Source organism: Cryptotermes secundus, unplaced genomic scaffold (genome assembly GCF_002891405.2).
Source record: "Cryptotermes secundus unplaced genomic scaffold, Csec_1.0 scaffold354, whole genome shotgun sequence".
NCBI lineage: Eukaryota > Metazoa > Arthropoda > Insecta > Blattodea > Kalotermitidae > Cryptotermes > Cryptotermes secundus.
In genome coordinates, this window is record NW_019737392.1 from 137,502 (window position 1) to 163,828 (window position 26,327).

Sequence of the window (26,327 nt, forward strand, 5' to 3'; positions counted from 1 at the left end):
GGCTCACTACTTCTCAGAAAATCACACATTGAAATTTGTCAGTTTCTTAGAAAAACAGTTCATCAAACTAAACTTGAATCCCTCAGATTCTTAATGTCATATTCTATAGCAGGATTTAAAAATGGGTGTGGTGGGGGTGTTAAACTTTCCACTTGTGAACTGGAAATGCCTCACACAAATGTTCATGTTTATGAACTCTACTAATAATCTCATGTACACACCTTTTGATTAACCAAACACACTTATTTTATATTCCAAACTCAGTCAAATTTACTTCCCAGACAGAATAATATATGAGTACCTTCTTCATAAACTACAGTTCACTGACCTATTAGTGTCTGACTCTCTATACCTGGCAGTAGAGATGAAATACTAAGTTGTGTGGGATTTCATGTAGTACGTAGTAACTATATTAATTTCAGCTTATTACTTCGTCATAAAATTATTATATAACTTATAAAACTTTGCAATCTTTGCTGTGGAAAGTACTTTCACACGCAGGTTTTGGAGAAATTTTGGGTCTTTGCCAGGTTTTGGCAGAGTTATAATTTCTGCTTCCTTCCAAGGAGTCGGGATGTGACTGATCTGAAAGTAGTAATTAAATAAATGTGTTAAATGAACAAGAGGCCTTCTTGGAAGATGCCGGAAACAGTAATTTGGAATGTCATCTAAACCACTGGCCTTTCCTAATTTTAGTTATTGTCTTTCTTTAGAGACATCATAGGGTTGGAAAGTGCCCTCCTGAATGGTAGCTAGCAGGCCTTGAACTGTAGCCACCTGTTGCCTGCGGTCACAGTCACACAAATTATGCTCCATGAACTAATTCTCTAAACAGTATATAATTGCACTGGGTTTATCGTTTGGGCTTAAAAGTCGAAGAACTTGTGTTATGACCAACAGTCGGCCAGTCTGTCTTGGAAGAAAGCACCCATCTGGGACTTAAGACCAGATCTTTATTACTGTATGACAGTTTCAGGCTTGTTGTTTACCAGAGTCACAGCCAGCAGTAATAAGGTTGTTGTCAGCATGTACAATTTACATTTTACGTTATTAAATGTATGCAAGACCTCTGTCAATCCAGGCTTAGCATAGCAGATCATGCCCTATCATTAATAGGCCCTGCTACAATGGCAGTCTAGTTACTTGAATGGTCGTATGCTTGACCGCCGCCAAGTTTAAGCTCTTATATTTTCTTTGTCAGGGTTCGCCTTGTCCAATGTTGCAAACATTTGCATTTTCATGATTTTGTATGACTTCTGCTTGTTGCTTCCATAATTTTGTTATACAATGATATATGTATGGATCTCTCAGCAGCTGTGTTTCAATGCTCCAGATTAGCTTCCAAATGGACCCAAACAAAGACACTGTTCTTCTGTTGATACGGGTGCTGTGGTACCACTTGTTCCAGTGTAGTGGCACTATCTGCTTGGTGCCAGACTGTGTGGAAGTCACACTTCCCTCAGCTATCCTATTGTTGCGTAATGTCACTGGTGTCGCGGAGATGAATTGTTTACCTAGCCACTCCCTAGCAAAGGCTTTCTCCCTGGCTCCGCTATTTTGCCTTTCAGGCGTCATGTCGTAATATGATCCTCCCATTTTACTTCTTGCGCTTCTTGGCTTCACAAGTCTCCCAGTGAAACTTTTGTATGAATTTTTAGTTTATGATGTGTGTGCTTTAAATCGATTTCATATAAATCTTTTTCATTTCACTACCTCAGTGCTCTAGAGATCTGCCTGCCCATTTGCAGTGAGTGAGTTAATGGAGACTGGTGGCAAATATAGTAATATTTGTATGAAGCACACTGTGAGACTATGGCTGAGTGAATTTTTTTAAGTGATTAAGCTATATTTTTGCTGCCCTGAATCACACTAAGCTCACCATAAGAAAATATCTTTTGAGGACTACTCAAGTTCTAATTAATTAAACAAAGTTTTGTTGATTATTTATGCATCAGTGAATCTTTTTATTTTCCTTTGTTGTTACATTCATGATCAACACTCCATAGTCTACAGTTGATAGTAATTAAATATACCAAGAAACAACAGATCAACAAACTGTTTTTAAGAATCCTATACAAGAATAACTATTTAAGATACATTTATGGAGTGTTTTAGAATAAATTGTATTCTAATTAAATAATCCTCAGATCTTAAATACCCAATCATTAAATATTAAGAGAGTACTGTTGATATTCTTGGAATTTTAACACATCTCTGTGTTTGGATATCACATTAGATCTGAGTTGAAATTGTCTGAATATTGTGCGAGAGGTATATTTGTATACATCTACAGTGTATTAGATTGTGATTGCTGATTTTGGTGTTCCAGGTGGTGTTGGTGTTCATTCTCAGTATTGCATCGCTAATTATCTATTTCATTGATGCCTCCAGGTTAGTAATTTGAATAATTAGTTTATAATTTTGCTTTGAAATATATACCCACAATGAAACACTCACTCTCTAGGAGCTTCCAAGAAATTTCCAAGCAATGTGTATGAAATTAAACAACAGGAATTTACATTAAGTATATATAATATAGTGACACTCTTTGACAGTCTTACAATGAAGAACTAGGGGGTGTTCACATTTCATCCAGGTTTTATTATTTGCTGGGATAATTGTAGGATTTTTGAGGAAGTATATTGTGAGTAAATTTTGAACATCCCTCATACTGAATGATTATTTTTTCCTCGTTTATACCCACTGGATCCAAAGAAAGGTGTGAAGGAATACTGCTCCAAATAATAACTTTATTCACTTCATTCTGTGATGCATAGCTTATAATTTCTCCCAGAAGGCAGTTATACAGCTCTCTAAGAGCCCATGATTTTGGAAAAAATACAGAAGTTGCATATATAGTTAAACAAATCAAATAATTATTTAATGTGCCATGATGCCTTGTCTGGAACTTGTGATGTGCAGAAATGCGAACACACAAACTGACAGTATTAACAACTGGATTCTCTTTATTCAATTATTTTCTTACTGTGATGCATGAGTGAAAGCACTTTTTTTTGGACTTGCAGCCAAGCAGTTAATCTACCTATTTCCCTGTCCTGATGCATGTGAATCTAAGAAACGCTGTGGCATGCAGAAGCTACAAAATGCATGCAGCAAAACATTAGACATTTTATTGAATGCAGAAGAGTCCCTTTTTTATATTCTTCCAGTTTTAGTGGCGTGGTGGAGCACTACCAGCCAAACTTGAATATTTACCACTGAGTTCAGGTATGTGCTTTTCAAATCACAATCTAAAATTAAGTTTCAGCTTATATAATTAGCCCCTCAATGACCTACCTAGAAAGAAAATTTTCTTTCTTCTGTTACCAGGGAATTTAATATTCATTTGATTTTGAGGCCCAGCTTGGTATCATGAAACTCTTGCTTTAAAGCATGAATAGTTGTAGATAGAGTACAGTACCTTATGTACGCATAATGAATAACATAATACAGTTTAAAGTATGATACAATTATTCAATAAATCCTTTGAAGTAATACATTTCCTGCTTGGATTTCTGTGAAGCTCCTCTGTAAATGCCCCTGTAAATATTTCAATTTTAAGAATTATAAGCTGTATCTTTGAGGCTGTCATTAACTTTCAATGGTATTGTTGCAACCAGGCCTCCAGAAGTAAACTTGTATCTGGCCATTTGATGAAACTCACTCACTGATGGTCTCACTATATTTCACACAAATGTTTTTACTGGAGGTTTTAAAGAATCAGCATTGAAACTTATATGTTATGAGCAAGAAACCAAATAATTTGTATATTAATGCGTGTTTGAGTCATACACTTGAAAGTAAAATGACTTGTTTGTTACATTTTGACTATATTTAGTTTGAGGCTAAAAATTCACCTGCTACCTCTCCCTGTACCTATGATAAGTTAGAAAATGCGTTTCAAGAGCCCTGGTTGTAACAATTTAACTCTACAAGTAAACTTTCTATACTGAGAAACCTTGTGTAGATTTCATTTATGATTTTCCTGCTTTCAAGGATTTTGCTACATTTCATAGTTATACATGAGTATACAGTAAAGCAATGTTCTTTTCATTACAAAATTTTAACTATAAGTACTCAGTGAAGTTGCTGGTATATTATTTAAGGTATTTCATCCTCTTCTTCTCTCAATTCCTTTTTTGTGAGTAGCAGATATGTAGAGGGAGGGCAGATGGAAGTTACAAAGCATCTAAAATATTGAAATTATGCTCTTCTTGGATGTGACCCCATGTAGTTTGGTAGATAGGTACCAATGTTTTGGATGAACCTGCTGCCCCCATCTTTAGGGTAGAAGATCACTGTTACCAGCAGCCCACCTTTGGGAGTTAATTTCATCTTGTATTAAAAAAACTATGTGGGTTTCAATGATTTTTAATACACGTGGAAAACTGCTAGAGTAGTATGTTTGAGCAGCTTAAAATTACATTCCCTATAAACTTCTGATTTAACAGCTCGTTGTTCATGGTTATGTTTTTGCAGAATGCAAAATAATGCTCATATTAACCTATATTAAAATTGAAATTAAATTATTTTATAATATGCTCTTTATTGATAAAGATCATATATTATTTTTCTAGAAAAAATTAAAAAGCAGAACAATTATTAATTTCAATTAGTTTTACATCAAACTGACAAACTGATAAACTAAATAAAGTAAGAAATTACAAAAGAGATATACAGCCATTCTCTTAAACAGAACCCTGATATAAAAAACTCTGGTCTGGCTAACTAATTTTAAGTTGGTATTAATTCTAGTAATGTACTTCTCATATTATGCAGCATATCAGGCGGGAATGGTAACTCACATAAAAGGTGTGTATTTGCAGATAGTAACAGTGCACTGAATTACTACACTCAACAGCACTGTCTTGTGTGACTGTGAGCTCAGTTCACAACTGAACTCTCATGAGTGCAGTTCCACTCTTTGTTGTTTAGCATCTAATATTTACATATGTATTTTATGCTGTTGTAAATTAAAAACCATTTGAAACAAATTAGAATGTTTGTGTGTGATGATAAAGCAGTCAGTCTGTTAATAAAATTGCAGTGTGATCTGTTCCTTCACATGTGTTGTCTATTCCCGAATTGTTTGCACACAGTTTTCACAGCTGACAAAATATTTATTATTTTGCACAGTATTTTGATCACTTAATTAAAATTAATAATATATAATTTCTTTGAATAAGACTTACTAAGATATTAAAGCAATATTTAGTTTTACCATGAAAGATAATCACTGCAAGTAATAATTTTTCACGTTAATTGCAGAAGAAACACGCTGGCAATAACACAAGTCCAAGATGTACAGGAAAAAATTGTATGATATTTTGGCACTGTATAGGTTTGTTTGCTTTGATAAAAGCATACATATTACTTCTCTCAACTCTGATTCATATTACAGCAAAAAAAAAAAAAGTGACATTTATTATTGAACTTTAAAATTTGATGTGCTGAATTTATAAATGTTTTTACACTCATATTGATCTATAATTTTGAAAATTTTAGTACTTTAATAACAGCTTTTATTATATATAGGCTTAGTCTTAATTATATAATCCACATTGATTAGAACATTATTAAATTCAGTTGACTTAGTAGGGGCAGAGTGGGCGAAATATTTGTTTTGAAATTTTAACCTTCAGTGAAGTCTAAACTGATTGATGGGTTGGAGAGATAGACTGGCATTTGTTATGTGAGCAAAAGGAAGGATCATACTGTAGGTCTTTCTGCCCTTCCCTTTATCTTGTCTTCATATAAACATTTTGTAGGATTTGCAATAAGTTTTTGTGTGTCATGACTAATTAGAACTCCAAACAATAGATTCTACTTAGTATTCTCAAAATATCTAAGATAGAGATAGCCAGCTGCAAAACTATTTGCACACCCTAGTTGTGTGTTATTAGTAGGCAAATGCTTCCAGTATCTGTATATGTTTAAAGTTATATAAACTTTGAATCATTAACTTAGGTTAATTTAGATCATCTGCAAGTTAAATAGTTTCTCTTCAGCTCCTTGTTTGATAGGAAGTCAGATTAGTTTAGGACAGGTTAATTAGCGTAGACTGCTAAATCAGCCCAGTTGGAAGCATGATGAGTGGCTTCTTATTCTACAGTTTACCAAAGTTCAGAAATAACTTTATAATAATAACAATGAAGAACATCATTCATAGGTTGGTGTAGGCCACATCAACAGGGTATTTAGTTTCATTAAGTCAAAAATTTAATTGTCATTGTTGTCATCTTCGTCTACAAGAACTTCCTTGCTAGATTGTTCTGACTCCAAGGTTCAAATCAAAATTGGTTCTTTCATCTTCTATGTGATCCACCTTTCCTTCTTCTGCCTTTTTTGTAATTTGCTTTCATTCATTCTTTCAAGGTTGTGGATCAGATTTGTTTGGTTTCACCTATTTTGTGTAGGACGTTAAATATATTTAGTTCTTGTCTGATTGTTTGGTCTCTGATGTGGTCTATTTTCCTATAAGAGCCCTCTATTTCTAAACAATATATGTTAATAAACTCATCTTTTAAGTTTTTTGAAGAGGAAAGTAAGAAGATGTGGAGAATCCAGGCACTGAAAGCATTATATGTCATATTCAGTGCCTCCAAGCGTTCCTGGTATTAAGTGTCCCCCTGAAAATATCACTAAGCTAGTTTTCTGCTTTCCAACATACATCGCTGTAAATAATATTTCTTCAGTAGATGTATATTTACATACTGCTACTGTGTGTAATGTTAGGCACACTGATGTGGTCATTTGTCAGTATGATACAACGTACCAAGAGGTGAGGTTTCAAGTGCTGTGTAAGGGAGCAATTAGTCTCTGGCATATCTTGTAGACAGGCCTTTGATGACAGACCTTATTTTCATAAATGCATGTCCGAATGTAAGAAGGTAATTCTTATTCCATTAGTAGTGATTTGGAGGCCTGTATTATGTTTCTTCTAGAATAATCGAATTTAATGTTATGTTTCATCATAGAGCTTGAAAGGCAGTCATGTTGCAGTGAATTTTGGGCATCTTTATGTGAACAGAAGAAAAGACATCTTTTAGGTGCATTATCTCTTCCTTTCTGTCTCTTCACTGTCTTTCGTCTTCTCAAATTTGTCAGATTTTTAAAGAACTGTTGAGAAAATCTGTATTAAAAATTAGTGATAAAATGTTCAGAATAAACATCTGTGCATTTAACATTTTTAGAAGCTTTTAATAAAATTCTTGGCATGTTAATGAAAATGTGTGCAGATAGTTTTTTGATGGGTATTTGAAGGAATAAAATCTGTGTTATATTTGGTCACAAACTGCAAGTTTGCATGTGAAAATCTTAATATAAATCTACTGATTTACACTTTCAACGTTTTATAGAAACCAAAGTATTATTGATATAGCCAAAATACTTACATGTTCTTTGAGTATATTTCTTTAAGTTTGTATGACAAAGTTACGAATGTTCTATGTCTGAGCCTTTTCTCACATGACAGATATCAGTATGACAATCCCATTCATTCCAAACACACCGAGCATGTCCTTGTCAGCACTTGCAACAACTGTTGTGATACGTTGCTTCAGATCATTGAGACGTCACGAAAAGCTGCCGTCACAAAAACTTTCATCCCATGTTTATGCTGCTACGCATATTGTGTCTCTACTTGTTCACCGGCTTTGGTTCTATATAAAGTTGAATGTGTCTATTTCTTTTATAGTAACCTGGTATTTTAACCTTGGTATGCTTTGAAATTTTGCTCTTTAAATATAAATAAACATGAGTAAGTGTCCAGATCGAAGTTGAAGATCTTAATGAAATAACTACACTTCATCATCGACAAACAGTTTTGTACAAAGAGGAATATTTTAGAATATAATAGAATTTAAGTTAACGTAATTTTTATCAGTTCTCTTTTTAATTCACTATGCTACAAGGGGGAAGGTCATGGGTTCAAGTCCTGATGAGGTCACTGGATTTTTTCAATTGACCTAATCCTTCCAGCCGCACTATGGCCCTTGTGTTGACTCAGCATCTAACAGAAATGAGTACCAGGAATATTCTTGGAATATTCTTGTGGGTAAAGGGTGGCTGTCTCTTAGGGCTGACAGCCTTGCCGCCATCTATGAGCCGATTGTCTAGAAGATGTGGGAGCCTTGATGTCTCACAACCCTATGGGCCTCAATGGCCTGTTACAGGGATACCTTTACTGTTTTACTTCTCTTTTCTTGAATAGATATCATGAATATCAAGTAAATAATTTTCCAAACATATGGTACAATGAGCTGCTTTTCTTAAAAACTTGGTTTATGGAATCAATTAGCATTTTCTTTAATTTACAACAAGCCCCTGTTGCAGACTTGTGTTGTGAACGTTTTTGTTATAAACAGGCAATACATAATGGTAATTATCATTAATATTAGTTTCAGTAGCAGTACCTGGTGAACTCTTACATTGGTATGCCAAAGTATTATTAACATGGCTAAAAATTTTCCACAAAAATATTATCGCGATAATGGCAGAAACTTTGGAGGGACATGTAATATTTTATATTTCATGAAAGCAGTCAGTAGTATGTAGAGCTATTTTGTCATGATTAGCTGTAGTTCATGTCTTTATGTACTGACTTTGGCAATTTAAGATATAGTTTCATATCATTCATTACCATTTTATTGCAAGTGGCAGTAGATAGAACACATGTAATCATGAAAGAAAATACCTTAACACCACATTCAGAGGAAGGAGGAATGATTAACTTAGTCCAGAACTTCTTGCTTATTTCCCTGGATGTTCAAATTCATAATAGAATCCATTAGTTCTATATTTGTTATACCATTGAATTGAAAACTTTCATCCATACAGTTCAGGATAGTAGACAGCAGCAGGAAGAGAATATTGTATTCCACACCAAACAAGCCAGCTATGGTGATAGTGCTTCTGACATGTATTTGCGAGATGCCTAGTTTGAAACCCATCCAGAATATCAACTCTCCTGTCTAACCTGCGTTTTTCATGCTTTCCTTGGTCATTCAGGTAGATGTTGGAATAATACCTTGATATAGGCTATGATGACTTCCTCTCACATCCATTTCCAATGAATAATTTGTTAATTATTCTGCCACATCACTCTGCATAGTCCAAACTACTGAGAGCATCATTAAGTAAACAATAAATAAATAAACATATTATTTCTCTATCCTGAAAGACAATAAACTGGTTGATTGTCGCAATATATTCCAATTAAATTCTAACATTCAGAGAACCAGATTTTCACCCAGGGTTTTAAGCTGGGGAAACAAAGTAGATAACTGAAAAGAAATCTTTGTAATGAAAAGGGTTAAAGCAGTGATAAACTATAGGGGCAGTGTAGCAAAACCCTTGAATCCTCTGTATTTCAGGCTGTACTATGATTTATAATTATTGTAGTTGTAAAGATTTTGCTAGGATTTATTCCAAGTGTTCCCACACTTTTCCTTTCTTGTTTATTCTACAAGCCACTTGACAAAATTCTAAATACATAACAGAAACTGCCATTGAATAACTATTTTGTAATTATCGTATACTTAAATATACATTTAAGTCTCATCTGTAATGTGGAACTCCTGTATCATAAAATTTCGACTTCAATTTTGCATTTTTAAAACTAACTTAATTAATGTCATATTTAAGCATGTATTGGTATTAATTGTGTGTTATGTGATGCTACAGGTCATATGAAGCCAAATGTAGACAACAGTTTGAGAATCCTTGAATCCATTTGTTGCCTAGATCAGTTTTTTCATGATGCATTGCTGAAATACATTTCTGCCCATTGCATGAAATATTTTATTTTTTTGCTGTAGCTTTTTTGTCCAATATCTACAATTTCTGTATATTTCTCCTACCATATGTTGAAATATTGTAATACCTCCTGTACAAATACCAGTTCAGGTTGGTGGAATAGCATTACTAAATCCCTGCTCTATAATTTTTATTTTAGGGCTGTATGTAATAATCTAGAATGCAGTGAAATGTTTAAATATATTATTACAACATATGTATTTTGTGCATGAGAATATAGGGCAAAGGTGAGGCAGCAGTCATCTGTTTAGTGTAATCCATACAAGGGACAGTCAAATGTTAAACAAAATTAATTTATTATTGCACATATCTATTTATTTATTTATTTTGGATAAAGAGATGAATTTGAGCCATATTAAACATATCATCTTAATACATGTTGGAAGACACTTGCTGAAGAAAGTAGTATACTCAGCTGTTGGTAACTTAACCAGGAAAGTAGCTTCCAGATTTGTGGGCCAGATGTTGATGTCAGAGTCCGTTCACTTTGCCTCATTACAGTACAGACATCAGGAGACTGACTGATTCAACCCTGTTAATGATAATATAGATTAAAAAAAGCATGTTCGTGGAATATTCTGTGACTTGGCAAAGGCTTTTGATGGTGTAAATCATGAAATTTTATTAACTAAATTACATTTTTTGGCGTTCAAGGAACAACGTTAAGATAGAAAACAAAAGATTGAAATAAAATCATCAAATTCAATCCAAAGTACGTACTCAAACTAAGGAATAATAAAACATGGAGTTCCACAAGGGTCAATTTTGGGGCCTTTGCTTTTCATAATTTATACAAACGACCTCCCTCCTACACTAAGGACCTCATCGACACCTATAATATTTGCAGACACTAGTGTTATAATTTCTGGTAAAAATTTAGATGATTTCTGCATATTATCAAACAAGGTTCTTTCACGAATGAGTAAATGATTTTCTGCAAACAAGCTGTCCCTGAACCTAGAAAAAACAAATGTAACAAAATTTATAACAAAAAAAGCTCACCACAATATCCATTAAACAATGGATGTAGTGATAAATATATAGAAATGCGAGTAAACAGGAAATTCCTTGGCTTGCAAATTGATAATCATTTGAACTGGAAAAACCATATCGATCAGTTGACTCCAAAGCTAAGTATGGCAAGTGTCATGTAACTTCGAACAAGGCCAAGAGCGCCAAGAGTAACCTTGAATGCACAGAAGAAAAATTTCAGGCAAGGGGGTGGGTTGCAGGAATGCGGGGAATGCATGGCCTTGTTCAAAGTTACGTGACACTGTCTCTAGAGCATTTATGCAGTTAGATCCATGTTACATATTAGTAATACTGATACTCTCAAAACAATCTATTTTGCTTACTTTCACTCTACAATGAAGTATGGAATAATTTTCTGGGGTAATTCATCTGACGGTATAAAGGGATTTACATTGCAAAAGAAAATTGTTAGAATCATGATGGATGTCAAATTCCATAATTCCTGTGGAGATCTATTTAAGAGACTACAGATCTTAACTTTTCCTTGTGAATATATATATATATATATTCATTAATAAACTTCATTACAAATAACGAAGAATATTTTCAGACGAATGTGGATGTACACAGTGTTAACACAAGACACAAACACTGTCTTCATAAACCACTTGCTAACCTCTCATGCTTTCAGAAAAGCGCATATTATGCTGGGATCAAAATTGTTAATAACCTGCCATCTGACCTCAAAGTCTTATGAATGAAAAAGCATGGTTTAAAATAGCACTAAAACTATACTTAAATACACATTCATTCTACTCTGTTGATGAATACCTGTTGTCTAGAAAATAACTTATGTATCTTTAAATAGCCTTGTGTGTAGTCACTGTGTATTCTTGGTTTCTCTTATGTGAGAACTCCATTGGGTCTGTACATATGTTTTGTATTTATATGACATAGATTACATCCTACAATCATTTTGACTAACTTTGGATCCATGGAATGCAATGCAATGTAATGTAATGTAATGTAAAAAAAAATGTTATGTAATGCAAGTTTTACTTCCATATTTTGGGTATCTGGAAATTAATCTTGAGAAGGTGATAGTTGCTCAACTCTATCTTTGATGGAATATGAGGTTGGTGAAAAGAGCCCATCAGTGAACCCTATCCGGAGCCTATTTAATTGTACCCATATGTTCTTATAGATTTACCCCATTTTTTTAGATTTATTTTAATATTAACCTTACCTCTGTGTCTGTGCCTTAAAGGTTCTCTGACCAAAATATTGTATGCATTTGTCACCCTCTTTTTCGGGAGTAAACGAAATCCCAACCCATGGACACACTGAATATTAAAGTGTAACTGACACTTTTACTTTGGATTTATGAGGCCTTGAAATCTCCTTCCTCTTCTTCCTGCATCATGGTTCATAATATTCATAGCATAAGATTATATAACCTCCGTCAAAATACCTTAAAGAGATCTTATTTAGATAAAGAGCCTCTTTTTTCTGATTCATACTTGTTTCTTGTTTAACCCTGTCATGTATATATACTCTCTGAAGTAATGTTTATAGATTATAAATAATGAAAACTATGACTAATTTGAGAAATATTGAAAAAAATTATTCTACCTAAGTAAATCCAGTACAGAATTGATTTAATAAACCAAGAGATAAATATACAGGCACCCTTACATACATTTATATTATCGAGACAATTGATACTGAAGTCAAGACACCTAAATTTGAGGTAGTAAAAACATAAAATGTGTGTGCCAAGTTGTACCTAATTTGGACCTTAGATTTAAAGGTACTTTATAATTTAAATAGAGCACATGTAAAAGATTACCCTTGAAGCACTGTTTCCCCCAGTGTGCTAGTGCCTGAAGTGGAATTTATATCTCTCTCAGTAGGACTCTATCCAATTTATTTACAGAACGCTTACAGAAGATTTCTGTTGGAAGGAAAGTTTAATCTGATTACAGAAGCAGTCACTGGGTGATCCAAACTGCAACTTAAGATGTTTTAAAGTGAAGGAGACTAGTGCAGAGTCTAGGAGAAATCTCTTTTGTCAAATTGACATTATCAGGTTTCCTAAAAATTTATTAACATATCTTCAACAAAATTAGATATATTAATGTCCAGGGTAGTTCCTGAGAATATTGACTGTTTCATACATTTTTACATGATAAGCTTATTAAATTCTGGCATGAAATAGCTTCATTCATATGTGCATGGTAGAAAACACATATTTCATTAAAATCTATAATTAAATTAAATTAAATTAAATTCAATTCAATTCAATTCTTTATTATTTATGTGCCAAGTCAACAGCCTCAAGGCCAATTACAGACTTAGCACAGTGTAGATAATGGCAACTGGAATAACTCAGTCCATATAGTAACTAGGTGCTTCAACTGAAATATCAGGGTTCAATTCTTGGCAGGTTCAAGAAATTTTTTTCTTGTGTACAATACACAGTCTGGCTATGTGGCCCTCCCAGTCTCCACAATGTCCATACCAACTGCGGCCTACCCAAATTTGACTATGTCTAGTTATTTAACATCTGTGATTTTTGCAAAATAAGGAACCAAGTTTTGAAAATTTAGATTTTGGACCTTCCTTATATAGTGCATGCTTTGTCCTGGACTTCTGCATCGTGAAGAAATAAACATTTTCTGCTAACAGTCATAATGTACACTTTCATCAAGAGGTAGAGTTTGATGATACTTTGTCTGGAAGGCATAAAACTCTGTGTTGTACTTTTATGATGTTTGTTGAAGGCACTGGGAACAGAGAGCATTGTTTGCTTGTGGTAGCCTGTCAGCAGTTTGCTGTTCATACTGCCAACACAGTGGTGGAAAGGAGATTAGTCCCTTGACAGATTCTAGTTATTGATGTAACTACAGACAACAGTTGCATGTGCTGCAGCCAGAATCCAAATCGTAGATGTGCTTATGCACAAATGATACTTTGAGTGTTGGATTTATGCTTCTGTAACTTGTCCTCTTTACCATATTTTATTGAAATTTATTTAAACCAAAAGTAAATATAACTGTCAGTATGAAAGAAAGAGAAAAAGTTGAGAAAAATTTGGTATACAGCAAACTGAAGGAATAAGAATGCATAATGGAATTAATTAGTTTGATGTAAAAGAAGTAGTTTGTTTTATTATTTTCAGTCCCTTATCCCTTTACTTTGTGGTGCTTAGGCACAGGGATAAGCTTACTTTTTCAGGGTAGTTAAAAAAGATCTCCAAACTGTACACTGTACATTCACAGAAGCAAAAGAAGGTTTCAAAACCACTGGCATATGCAGGCCCATGTGAGAAATTGTGCTACTCTGTATCATTTGTAGCAGTGCAGGATGAGACAAAGAGGGCATGGAGGATCAGGTCAATAGGAAACAACAGTAACACAACAAACAATTTTTTACTCTTTAATTCGTGGTATAGGCAGTCAGGCCTGTTTTTGACTTCACATACTTATCTTTTCAAAGGTCTTTCTGAGTCTTAGCGTCCTTTTAGTTTTCACTGTAGAATTTGTTTCAAAATCCTTTAATAGTCATTGTATCCACGTGGTTTTTCTAATATTGTCTGTTTTCATCATCTCATTTTGAACTTATTATATCTTAAATTCTCTCCTAATATCTTCAGTTTCAATGTGATCTAGTCTGGTGCAGCATTTAATCTTTCTGAAGTATTTTATCACTTAAAAAAAAGGAATAATAATTAATAGAATAGAAAGGTATCAGTTAGTAAAGCAGATACTATAATGTATGAAGTGTAACAGAGAAGAGAGGCCAAGAGTGAAAACTTGTGAAGCAGAGAGTACATTACATATAAGGAGTGATATAATTACTTATGATACTTTCATGGTTCAGTAAGATTATAATTCTGATATTTAGTCTGGTCTGATGTCTCCAGCTAGGTCAAGCCTGTTGTGTTTAGTGAAAACTGGGCACTGCAAAAACTGAAAAAGAATAAATACAAACCACTCCGTCCAATGTGACATGTAAGTTTTTACTATGTTAAAACTTATCTCCCTTACATGTTTCGGTCCTTATGGGCCATCTTCAGAGGGAACATCATTACAAACTGGAAAGTACCATCACAATAGGCGTTTTGATTTAAAATACGTGTAAAGGAGATAAGTTTTAACGTAGTAAAAACCTGTATGTCACATTGGACGGAGCGGTTTGTATTTATAATTGTTAGTGTGATGGACCAGAATGAAACAAATCAAATTTACTGAAAAAGAAATTAACAGAAAACTTCTAAATTCATGATTTGTGTCTCTCTCTGTTTATTTTTTATTTGTTTATGATTCTTTTAATGATGCTGTAAGTAGAACAGACTATAACATCAGTTGGTAGGATGATTTGTGAATAATGAACTGAAAAGAATGTGGAAGGAAGTATATGTGGCCTGAATTGCAGTACGAACTTGGCATTTGCCTGAATGGACTGGGAACTTGTCATCATAGCTGGTCTCTGGGCCGAGATTTGAATCCAGGCCTTCCAAAGTATAAAATAGTAGCTCTAACCACTCAGCTCAAGAGTTTCTTCTTCAACATCAGATACTTGTATGATAAACTGTTTCATGAACACAACAAAATGAACTTGATTTGATAGTTGTTTTGTCTGAGACCCAATAAGCTGAGATCCTAACCAAAATTTTGACCTGCTTTCACTGACTTGTATGTCAATATGAAGAAAATGTGTTGCAGCTAGCAGATATGCATCATATTAAGTGAACTGTCTAGTGTATAATCATAAGTGCACATGTCTTTATAATTTTACTCTGTTAACCAACCAATTCTTGCTCAGTTTTCTTTCTGTATTGGTTGCTTTTGTCAGAAAACAATTCTGTAATACTAAATATCAACTCAAGATCTTCAAGCGTTTGTAATGTAATATGTTGGTGACAGGGAATATAGAGGAGGAGAATAATTCTATTTACATGCAGAAATTCCTTAAACCATGAAGCTGGCATAGGTTCATTTTGTCACAGGTTTGCATCTTGCCTAACAGTTCATCCCAATCCAAATCTTGCAAGCATTTTCCAGTGATAACCTGCTTCATTAGGGCCAAGCATGGAAAAAAGAGTTGAAAGGTGTACTTGAAATGTGTTTTATGATATGTTAATAGGATTTATATTTTAAGACATATACCAAATTTTGTATGATAAGATATTTCTTGAGAAGATTGACAAAGTTTAATTTGACCTTCATGAAAGATTGTGTGTTTCGACTCATACAAATTAAACTTAAGTCACACAACTTTTACGGCAGATCCCACAGTGCCAAATTTCATAAATATTCACCTAGTAGATTTTGAACGGAAACATGCAAATGGTTGAGCATGACCTCCTCTGAATGTGTTGAATTTATGCACTTTAATGCATAAGGAGCACTGGTTCTCATAATGAGGCTCTTTCCTTTGAGGATGGCCAAGTGGCTCTTGGTGTGATACCTAATATCATATCAAATGATATGTAACATTACTTACTTATCAGGTATCCTATTTGAATCCCTAACTGCAATCTCATTATCCTGATTGGTGTCTTCTAGATTATTCTTCCTTCTTGTTGACAAATCCCACAATAGCATGACAAAATAGGACATGGTTAATAGTACAATGTGTGTCCAGGCTTGTGATTTATAAGAATCCTGCTATACAGATGACAAAGTACATCAAAATAATCTGCGAGACAAAATGGCCCTCCATTTTGTTTTTTAAGAAGGTATAATATATCTATAGACTGTTTCTGTGTTTGTAGAGTAGATGTTTCTGACTTAGGAGATATGGTTCATGCTTCAGGACTTATTTTAACATATATAATTGCACTATATCCTGCATTTCTGTGCTGAAAATGGGTGGTCCCTAACATTAGTTTCTATTGCATTGCAGTGAAGAGGTGGAGCGGTGCCAGAAGTGGAGCAACAACATCACCCAGCAGATAGATTTAGCCTTCAATATATTTTTTATGGTGTACTTTTTTATACGAGTAAGTACAACCCAAATTTCTTACTTTACAAAGAATTTGTGTTATTTAGGATGACAGAAGTACACCTTTTAATTTCATAATTCTTAAAGTGAATACTAAAAATTGCAATACTTTTCATTATTAGTAAAAATATATTTCAAACAAAGAAACTGAAATTTAGAAAATAATATATCAAAATTCATTTGAAATTTAAGGAAATGTCAGAAAACTCTACTATATACAAGGACTGACAAAAAAGTGGACTGATGTTCCTGCGTAGAAATTGGCAAAATTTATTAGTTGTCATGTGTCAAGATCATAGAGTAATTAGGATTCAGATTGTAAGGTGGTAGGCAGCAACCATAAATGAATTATTGGTGCATTGTTTTGTTTCTGTCCAAAATATGTCATAAATTGTTTTTTAAATACACACATTCTTTTTGTAGAATTAGTCAGACCTTACAAAAATAAAAATATGTTATATATTAAATATGGAAATATTGTAAACAGAAAGATACTTGAAATAAAAAATCTGTTCAACATAGACATTTATCCTACTCCAGGATTATGAAAGAACTGTTTTCATATTACTGTGCTCTGTCTTTTTGTCGGTTAGTTTGGCTATCTCTATATCACACTTTTCTCAAAAGACATAATCTAAATAATTAATATTATGAATTTAGGGCTTCTTAAAAATGAGAAGAGAATTATTAGTCTTAGTTAATCTAGTTTTTGGTAACCCTTTTCAGAAACAACCATACAAATATCTTCAGTGTTTATGTGGACATTCTAAATATAAATGCAAAATGTTAATATAAAAGTGATGTTTGCTTTGCTCTTTGTGGGCTTGTATGTTCTAAATTTTGTACCCTTATTTTCCTGATTTTTCCATTTTACTTTTGCACTTTCTTTCTGCTTATTAAGTTTACTAAGTAGATTAAGACAGCTTCTGAGAAAAAAGTTAAACATATTAGGTAGGAATTTCTCATTTCAATTATGAGGAACATGCAGATTGTAAAAATAAAGTATCAAAAAGAATATATTATCTGAGAGTTGTATACATTTACTATCCCATATGACCAAATAAAATAGTAAAGTTAAACATTTCATCAATTCTAAATGTTCCTCCGCTAACTACTGGATATATATGTAAATTTAGTTAAATTCAGCAATTTATTTATTTATATGAATACTCTGCAGTACAAGGGTCAGTTATAAAGTAAACATGATCAGAAGAATGAAGGTAAAACACAAAGGAAACACTGTTAGTTAAGAACAAATAAAACAGGTGTATGAAGCACCTGTCACAAGAAATTTATGTACAAGTCATTAATGCAGCATGGCTACAGGTGGCATAAATAATTTTGGTCATTTTGGCTGTTCAGTACTCAGTGCTTCCCTTACCGCCAATAAAGAAATTATGATCACATGCATGAATGATCCATTCATTGTCCCAGATTACATGGTGTTCATACTCAAGTTCGGTTCCACACACGACAAATTTCTGGGAGAAATTCACATAGAAGTGGACTCCATGATCATAAATTGCCATACTGTCATTGTGTTCAAGCAAATGAATCCATGGAAGAAACACCCAGCTGAATACACAGTGGAATGTACTGGCATATTCACAATTATTGACAAATGTCCAGATTAGCTGAAAGGTGGAGCAAAGAAACTGATCCAGAGTGCTCCAGCTGCAGATGTCTCCATATTTGTAGCTGGAGTCAGTCTGGGAGATTATGGTACCTCAGTGAATATGGTTACAAATATACGCTATATAAAAAAATGGCTTGGCAGCAATGGAGATGGTGGAAAGTCTCGAGACAACTGTGCATGGTATTACAACCATCCAGAAAACTGTAGATGAACCATCTGGAAAACTATGGCACTGTGGGCATGTAGCAACACAGAACATTATTGCAGCTGCAACTGGAGCTGCTAAGGCTGTAACTAAGATTATGCCATCACTTACTGGAAAAATGACAGGGATGGTTCTCTCTCTGCCTGTGAGTAATGTGTCTGTTGTGGATCTAATGTGTGTACCTGGGAAAGTCATCATGTTATAAAGAGTATTTATTTTGCATATTATCATGCTTATTTGAGATATGGTTTGGCTTTCTGTGGCGGTCACTCAAAAAGCAGTCAGTGGTGTGAGGATACATATGTTATGTAGACAATTTTCGAAGGATATAAATATGATTCCAGTACAATGCATGTGTGTATCTGATGTCACATAGAACTACATATACAGAAATTTAACAAAACACTGCAATTCATAATCATAACGCTAAATTTGATCCTCTATGTTCAGTTTTGTGGAACAAATTCCCCCAAGAAAGGTGTCACGAATATGGTAGTCAGACTAGAGAGTGGCACACGGAATGTTTACTGCTCAGTTGTTTGTTAAAATTACATCGTGTTATCTATGACATATTTGAAAGTTTGCCGGCGAATAAAATCATTCATGGAAATTATTACAGGTGAGGAGAATACTGAATTTCCTGGACGAGTTCCCCGGGGGAGAAGGGGGTGGGGTTACGAGAGACGTGAACGTTACTGTTTTTTCGGAAACAAATCGTTACTTTAACGCAAGATGTTTTCATATTTATTTCGGTACCCAGTGGGCTCCTGCTACGTACTGGTAAATACTACGGCATGTAGTTTGAAAACGGAGATTCGGTGTTCGAGCTAAAATGGCTCACTTTTACAGTGCCGTAAAGCGGAGAACATGGGCGTTCAGCTCGAGCAATGCACAGCAAATCTTGCGTTGGTATAAGGTGACATGGTGTTCAGTTCAGCAAATGTCAACAAATGTCGTGTTCTGATCAGTACATAATTCTGTACAAGATTACCGTGATGCATACACTTTGTGAAAGTGACTGCGCAGGCTGAATTTTGCCACGTGGATAAGACATTAAAACTGCTTCACAACATACGGGGTTTCGACAAAGCTCATTTCCAGTAGGATAAAGTTTTAAACCAGCAAATCATGTCATTCCAGGCCAATAAATATCCACGTCAGCTTCGTGAGAGAGAATTGTGGCAAAGACGTACTTTATTAATTGCCATACAACACCGAAAACCCTGTTTTTTTTACGACACGGTCAAATCTGCGTGCCACAACCAAATTGTTACTGTATAACCGACGAATACTCAGTAGGTTATACAAGACGGACAAGGACACGTATGGCAAATGTTTTCCTTTATCTTTCTGCATGAAGAGACTAGGTTTATCACTGGAACTCAGATTTATGTGACGGACTTGGGGCTGGACGGCCGGAGATCGATTCCCGGAAGGGGAAAGGGATTTTTCTCTATTCCACAGCATCCACACCGGGTCAGGTCCAATGGGTACTGGGGGCACATTCATTGGGGTTAAACCTTCCTGTAGGTGAATCTACCACTCACCCTCATCCACTGCCTAGGTCAAGAATGGTGGAGCTGTATCTCCACTGCCCCATAAGTATTCATGGCATAATGCTGAATTAGTTAAGCAAAGGGACAACTTTACCTCTTACCTTTTACTCAGAAATTTACAGTCTTGGTATACAATATCAGAAATTATTTACCACAAAGAAGAGTTCTGTCTTCTGGGTTATACCGCTGTGTATTCCTTGAAAATTAACTGACATATAAGAGGAAAATTTCATCACGTATATTCATCTTGAGGTTGTAATGAAGAATGAAATTTGAACATGCTCTGTTGGAAAATATATTCCGTGTTTCCATGCTTGGGTGCAATATTTTTGTACTAAATTCTGATTCCCATATGTGTAAGTTTCAATCATGAGACATCTCGTTTTATTTTTTATTCTTGGTTTGTTTAATGACATCTGTGGCGCAGATGATACAGCTTTGAATGGTAGGATGATGATCAATAAATTGGAAAGTATGTATTTTAATATATAAGGAAGCAGTCACTGTCTAATTTGAAGTATTTTCTTGGTGCTGGTTGAAACGACCAAGGAAAGCACAAAATGCCTCAGGGTACCTGGTTCCTGGGCTGGTATCTAAACTCTGGACCTCCCAAATAAGAGCATGAAGTTTGGAGGCATACATTTTGTCGGCCACACTTTTAAAAATTTGAGAATGACATAATTGCTGAAATACAACAACATTTCATTTCATTTATTTCGTGTCCATGGATCATTATACATGATATAAGACATGTCATTCTTGTGTAGTTATAGTATAATAAGTTTCATGATGTTACTATTGGGGGGGGGGGGCTGCATGTGAAGCATGCAGTGCAACGTGGAATTTGGATACCAACTCAGCATTTGCTGTGGGACCAAGGAAAACCACGGAAAACCTTGATCGAATTGGCCGGTCACAAGACCTCCCAGATACACTGGTTTCTACCAGCACCACTCCCACCGCCTCGGCTAAATATCCCATAGTCCCTGCTGTGTTTTCTCCAGCACATGGCGTCCTGTTTCCTGCAAGAAGAGAGTTACGCAGTATAGACTCCTAGTGTATACTGTATATATTTGAACAAATGAATGACAATTGTACACTGAAACTTAATTAACTTTTTGCCAGTATACAGGCATGTTTATGTCAACATAATTTTGAATTTTGACATGTTGTATTAAGTGGTTGCCAATAATTCAGTTTTTTCTTTCTGCTGTTTTATGACTTTCATATGTTTTTTGATCCCCTTCTTTATTTTACTTTTGGTATTTAAGGCTGTATTTTTATCCATCCTGCTGTGTAATTCAGCTCCACTGAAACATTCTGTTGTCTTTCCTCTGCATATCACTTTCTATTATTTTTGTTCTTAACTATCTCCAAAATCAATATCTTTGTTCTCTGTCATATTGTAACCATGCACATTCCTTCCATTGCAGTTTATAGCAGCAAGTGATAAACTGTGGTTCATGCTGGAGATGTATTCATTTGTAGATTACTTCACAATTCCTCCTTCCTTTGTCTCAATATATTTGGACAGAACATGGATAGGTGAGCACATTCTTACATTTATTGCATTTTATCTTTGTTTAGTTATTTAATGAAGAAATAGTGCTGTTTTCCTTGAAAGATATTGTGATGAGCAGCTAAAAATTCTGTTTTTTGGTATTTATTGTATTTCAAATGGCTAGAGATCAGTTTTTTTTTTAATTTGAATGCAACAATTTTTATTTGGTGTAACCTATTAGAAATCCCATTATGGGCTGGAAGTAGATGCTTATGATGTGGTTTTTAATTTTCTGTCAGAACCTGACCTACATAGGTAAACTCTTCAGAAAGAAATGTGTCTGTGAAGAAGTTGATTATTTATTTTTTATGATGTTTAAACACACCATTATATATTTTTTATACTAAACAGGCTTGTTATATTCTCTATGGATGCCCTACTTTTATACTTTAGAGCATGTTTTTTCTTAAACACAAAAAGGAAGTGTAATACAAATTTTATTAAGTAAATGAAGTTCTTAGAATTTTGCCAGTATATTCATGATTGTGTATATAGAACTGACTGTGATTGGTGGCAAGGAGGTAGCTGGATAAGACTGTTCTATGTAATGCTCTGAAACCTGTGGAATGACTTATTGTTGGCAGGTTTAAGATTCCTGAGAGCATTACGTTTGATGACAGTGCCAGATATTCTGCAGTACCTCAACATCCTCAAGACTTCAAGCTCAATCCGTCTTGCTCAGCTGGTGTCCATTTTCATCTCTGTATGGCTCACAGCTGCTGGGATAATTCATCTGGTGAGTATTTCAGTAAATATGAATCATGATGGTAAACACTTTTGATTAGCACTCAAATAAGGAAAAACTCAATATTCTCTTCTCACTAATTAATAAATGTGGCTGCAGTAACATTTAATAATATAAATTAAATTAACTTTTTAGTAATTTGTATATTTTAACCCATTGTTCACAAATAATCTCTGAGACATGGCTGGCCTCTGACCAAACAGTCATGACAAGCCTGAGAGGCTTTTTTAAGGTTCATGCTGTGAGCACTGGTATTTCATCTTGTTATTAACAGAGGGCAGCCTTATGCTCTTATGTTCATATTCATATTCATTCATATTCATATTTATTTTTTACTTACTTACTTGATAAGAGGTGGATCCTGAAGGGTTCTGAGGATGATGTCAGGTATAGAGGATGATGGACAAAGTCCAAAAGCCAGTAATCCCAAGGAATAACAGTCATATTAAGAAATTACAGTGTACATATATAACTAAAAAGGAAAGACTAGGAGTAAAGATTAAGGTCACATTAGGTAGCTCTATTATTCTAGAAGAGGGTGTGTGTGTGTACATGCGTGGCAGGAAACATCATGGAAAATTGTCATGTTTGAAAGTAAGATAAATTGATATATGAGTTGATACCCATGTTCTTTGAAGTCTAGGAGTCATTTAGTGTCAAATTAAAATAAATATCCTCAGGAGTGTTAAATTAGGAGCGATGAGTCATGATTTGGACATCATCATGTTTGTTTGTTAAGTTGTACTCCTGGATAAATCAATCAATATAGTTCCTAGTATGCTTGTAACTATGTAGATTTATTTTGTTAACTTATATTATGAATGACGTGTCCAAATGTTACTATGTAGCAAAACGGATGAAAATAAAATACAATACAATACAATACATACTGTTACAGCTGCAACACTTGAACAAGTCAACTCACTAAATACGTAATTGTTAAAAGCTCTAAAATCCTAGAATGTATTAGACTAAAAACTTGATTGATTGAGAATTCATTTAATTCATCAACATAGATATAACAAAGAATATAATATTATTATAAAACCAGTGACAGAACAAATTCTTAATAAATAAACTAATATTACTGTATTAATATCTGTTCATAACATACATGTGCTATATGTTTCGATCCAGCTTGATCATCAGGCAATATTCATGAAATGTACGACTTGTATTGAATTGTATTTCTAATGTGGATCCATATTAATGGTCATAAATATAAATTTCATTATGATTCTTCTGTTTCATTACGTTTGAATATTAGTTTTAAAGTGTAAAACATTATAAATCAGAAGTTAAAATTGAATTAAAATCTTTTTGATGGTCTGTGATGTTGTGTCATAGATTAGAGGGGTCTTCTTTGAGTTTGTTTTATTTTTAAATATTATGTGCCCCTGAAAGTAGATTATAGATGCTCTAATATGGTTCAATTTTGGGTGATGTATAGTCGTATGGTGTGGTGTAAATGATTACTTACATATTATATGGTGGGTGTCCGAATGTAAGTTGTGTATGTGCTATTTGTATAATAATTCTGTATAGTAATACACAACAGGATGCAAACAATGAAGATACCAAAGAATATTAAAAAAAATAATCCTGAAACAGCAGTAACTTGTTGCCATCTGCTTGTAGCTGTACGGAAAAGCAGGGACCATTAAAATAAGTCTTCAAAGGGTTAATTGGATCAGTAGATATTGTCACGTGTATGAGTGTGACTATAGTCGGTGTTTGGGTTGCTAATTTGATTTATTGGACACTTGCAGAATGTAACTACTCGTACAAATAACTACATCAGTCTCGCTGAGTTACACACTTTAAAGATTGCTGTAAAAAAAGAAAAGTAAAGGTATCCCTGTAACAGGCCGTGGGGGCCCATAGGGTTATGAGATGTTGAGGTTCTCACATTTTCTAGACAGTCGGCTCATAGATGGCGGCAAGGTTGTCAGCCCTATGTGCTGGCTGCCCTTTACCCCTCAAAATATTCCAAGAATATTCCTGGTACCCATTTCTGTTAGAGGTTGAGTTGACCCCAGGACCATACTGCAGCTGGAAGGATTAGGTCAATTGAAAAAATCCAATGACCTCATCGGGACTTGAACCCCAGCTTGTAGCATAGTGCCTCAACTAACTATGCTACCGCATGCCCCCTAAGATCGCTGTAACTACAGCAAAAAAAAAATCTCAGTTTTCTATGTCTTCACCAGTTGTTGCCTGATGACGGATACCAGAATTGTCCTCTGCTTAGTGCTCATGTTTTTACCAGCTGGTGACCGTTTCACATCTAACTCATTGTTCCAACTGTCATCCTTATAACATCTCGGCATGGGCTGCAAAGAAAACACTGCTCCTCTGTTTCTGTTTCCAACTGTTGCTGTGCAAACATGTTTGTTTGTGATTTTGCTTACCTCATGGTTGTTGCCCCGCAGCAGGTCCACATGCCACAATATACTTGTCATACAAAGAATTTTAATCCTCAGTTTTTTTACATAGCATGTTAATTGCAGAATATTCTCTGAATTTTGGGGACTACATCAAAATGTTAACCTCCATTTACAGTTTTCAAGATTCCAAATGCTGTTGTATTTTCATTCTAATAATATCATCTCTGAATTTTGAAAATTAACACATTCATGCTGGAAATTTTAATATTATGATATACACAACTATGTTACACTGCTCAAAACTGAAACATTTTGTTCTGATGAAAATCGATTTTTGGTCTTTTTCTTATTTAAATAAAAGCCACTTGTAGGATTGCCATTAGTTGTACAATGTTCTAGTTTGTATGTGGAGGTTCCTGCTTTAACAGATAAGCCTACAATGCTGTTCATATTGTCACACAGGGTCAGAGCCATGTGCAGCCAAGAGGGTCTCCATACTGGACCTACTCCAGAGAACCTTTTGTGAAAACACAGCACAAGACAGATCCATTATACTGTATGTTTCCCTCAATATCAAGCTGGACCACCTAGAGAGAACCCACATTAGTGGCCTTCCTGCCTTTTGTCCATACCAAATTCAAATGCATTAGTGGGCTGCAGTGCAAGACAGCAGGCATCTCACTGGGGAGTCGTCAGCTACATTTTTCCTGTCAGGAATTACCTTGGCCTAAAACACTTGCCATATATAGCATCTTCTGCGAGCATGGGAAAATGTACATTGATGCACTGAACATGTCATTCAGATGAGGGTGAAGGGACACTAATGGCATATCCACCTCTGTCAGTCAGAGAAATCGTCAGTGACTGAACACAGCATCATACTTAATCATACACAATGACACTTCTATTCCAGGCAAAAACATATGTTTTCTTCCCTTATTACAGTAACTAGTTAAATTTGGAGAGTTTGACCGGTTATAATTTATGACCAGACTGTTTTGTTCTCATTACATATTCTCAAAAACAGGTTTCAGTACAAAAACTACTGAATTTTGGTGAATGATTGAAGTAGCATTTTGTGGCAGAAAAATGTTTCCAAGCAAAAAGAATCACCCTGCTTACAGTTTTCTTGTTGCTTATTCTGTGCAATGTTGTGTCAAATAAATCATGACAAAATGCTCACAGATGGTCAGTTGGGAAGGATCTGAAGAGAAGCACAATTTTCTCATTTTAAATTGAAGTTACTAAATGTCGTTTGCCTATATGGTCAGGCAGTTATCACAAAAGACCTTAATCAGGATAGCCAAATGCCCCAATAAAAATTTGAATTGGATTCCCCAAGCTAGAGCAGGGATGTATACAACTATACTGCAACATTCAGTTTCATATGTAGTTTTCAAAACTCTAATTTCCTGTTCAAAACACTGAAGTATTTTACTG

General features: G+C 34.6%; 1 protein-coding gene across 19 annotated transcripts in view; it reads left to right on the forward strand.

The window, feature by feature from the left end:
* The first annotated feature begins 2,340 nt into the window (after nucleotides 1–2,340).
* The window catches only part of LOC111870292 (calcium-activated potassium channel slowpoke), a 201,517-nt gene continuing 177,530 nt past the window's right edge, over nucleotides 2,341–26,327 (forward strand). For 16 of the 19 annotated variants that reach the window (XM_033753754.1, XM_033753756.1, XM_033753763.1 and 13 more), the window contains exons 1-3: nucleotides 16,703–16,795; nucleotides 21,628–21,739; nucleotides 22,340–22,491. In XM_033753754.1, the coding sequence (XP_033609645.1) occupies nucleotides 16,775–16,795; nucleotides 21,628–21,739; nucleotides 22,340–22,491 (285 nt within the window). In that variant the 5' untranslated portion in view covers nucleotides 16,703–16,774. Of the gene's footprint in view, nucleotides 2,392–4,779; nucleotides 4,813–16,698; nucleotides 16,796–21,627; nucleotides 21,740–22,339; nucleotides 22,492–26,327 lie in introns of those variants that run through there. The other 3 variants (XM_033753771.1, XM_033753772.1, XM_033753770.1) reach the window with 1 other exon arrangement.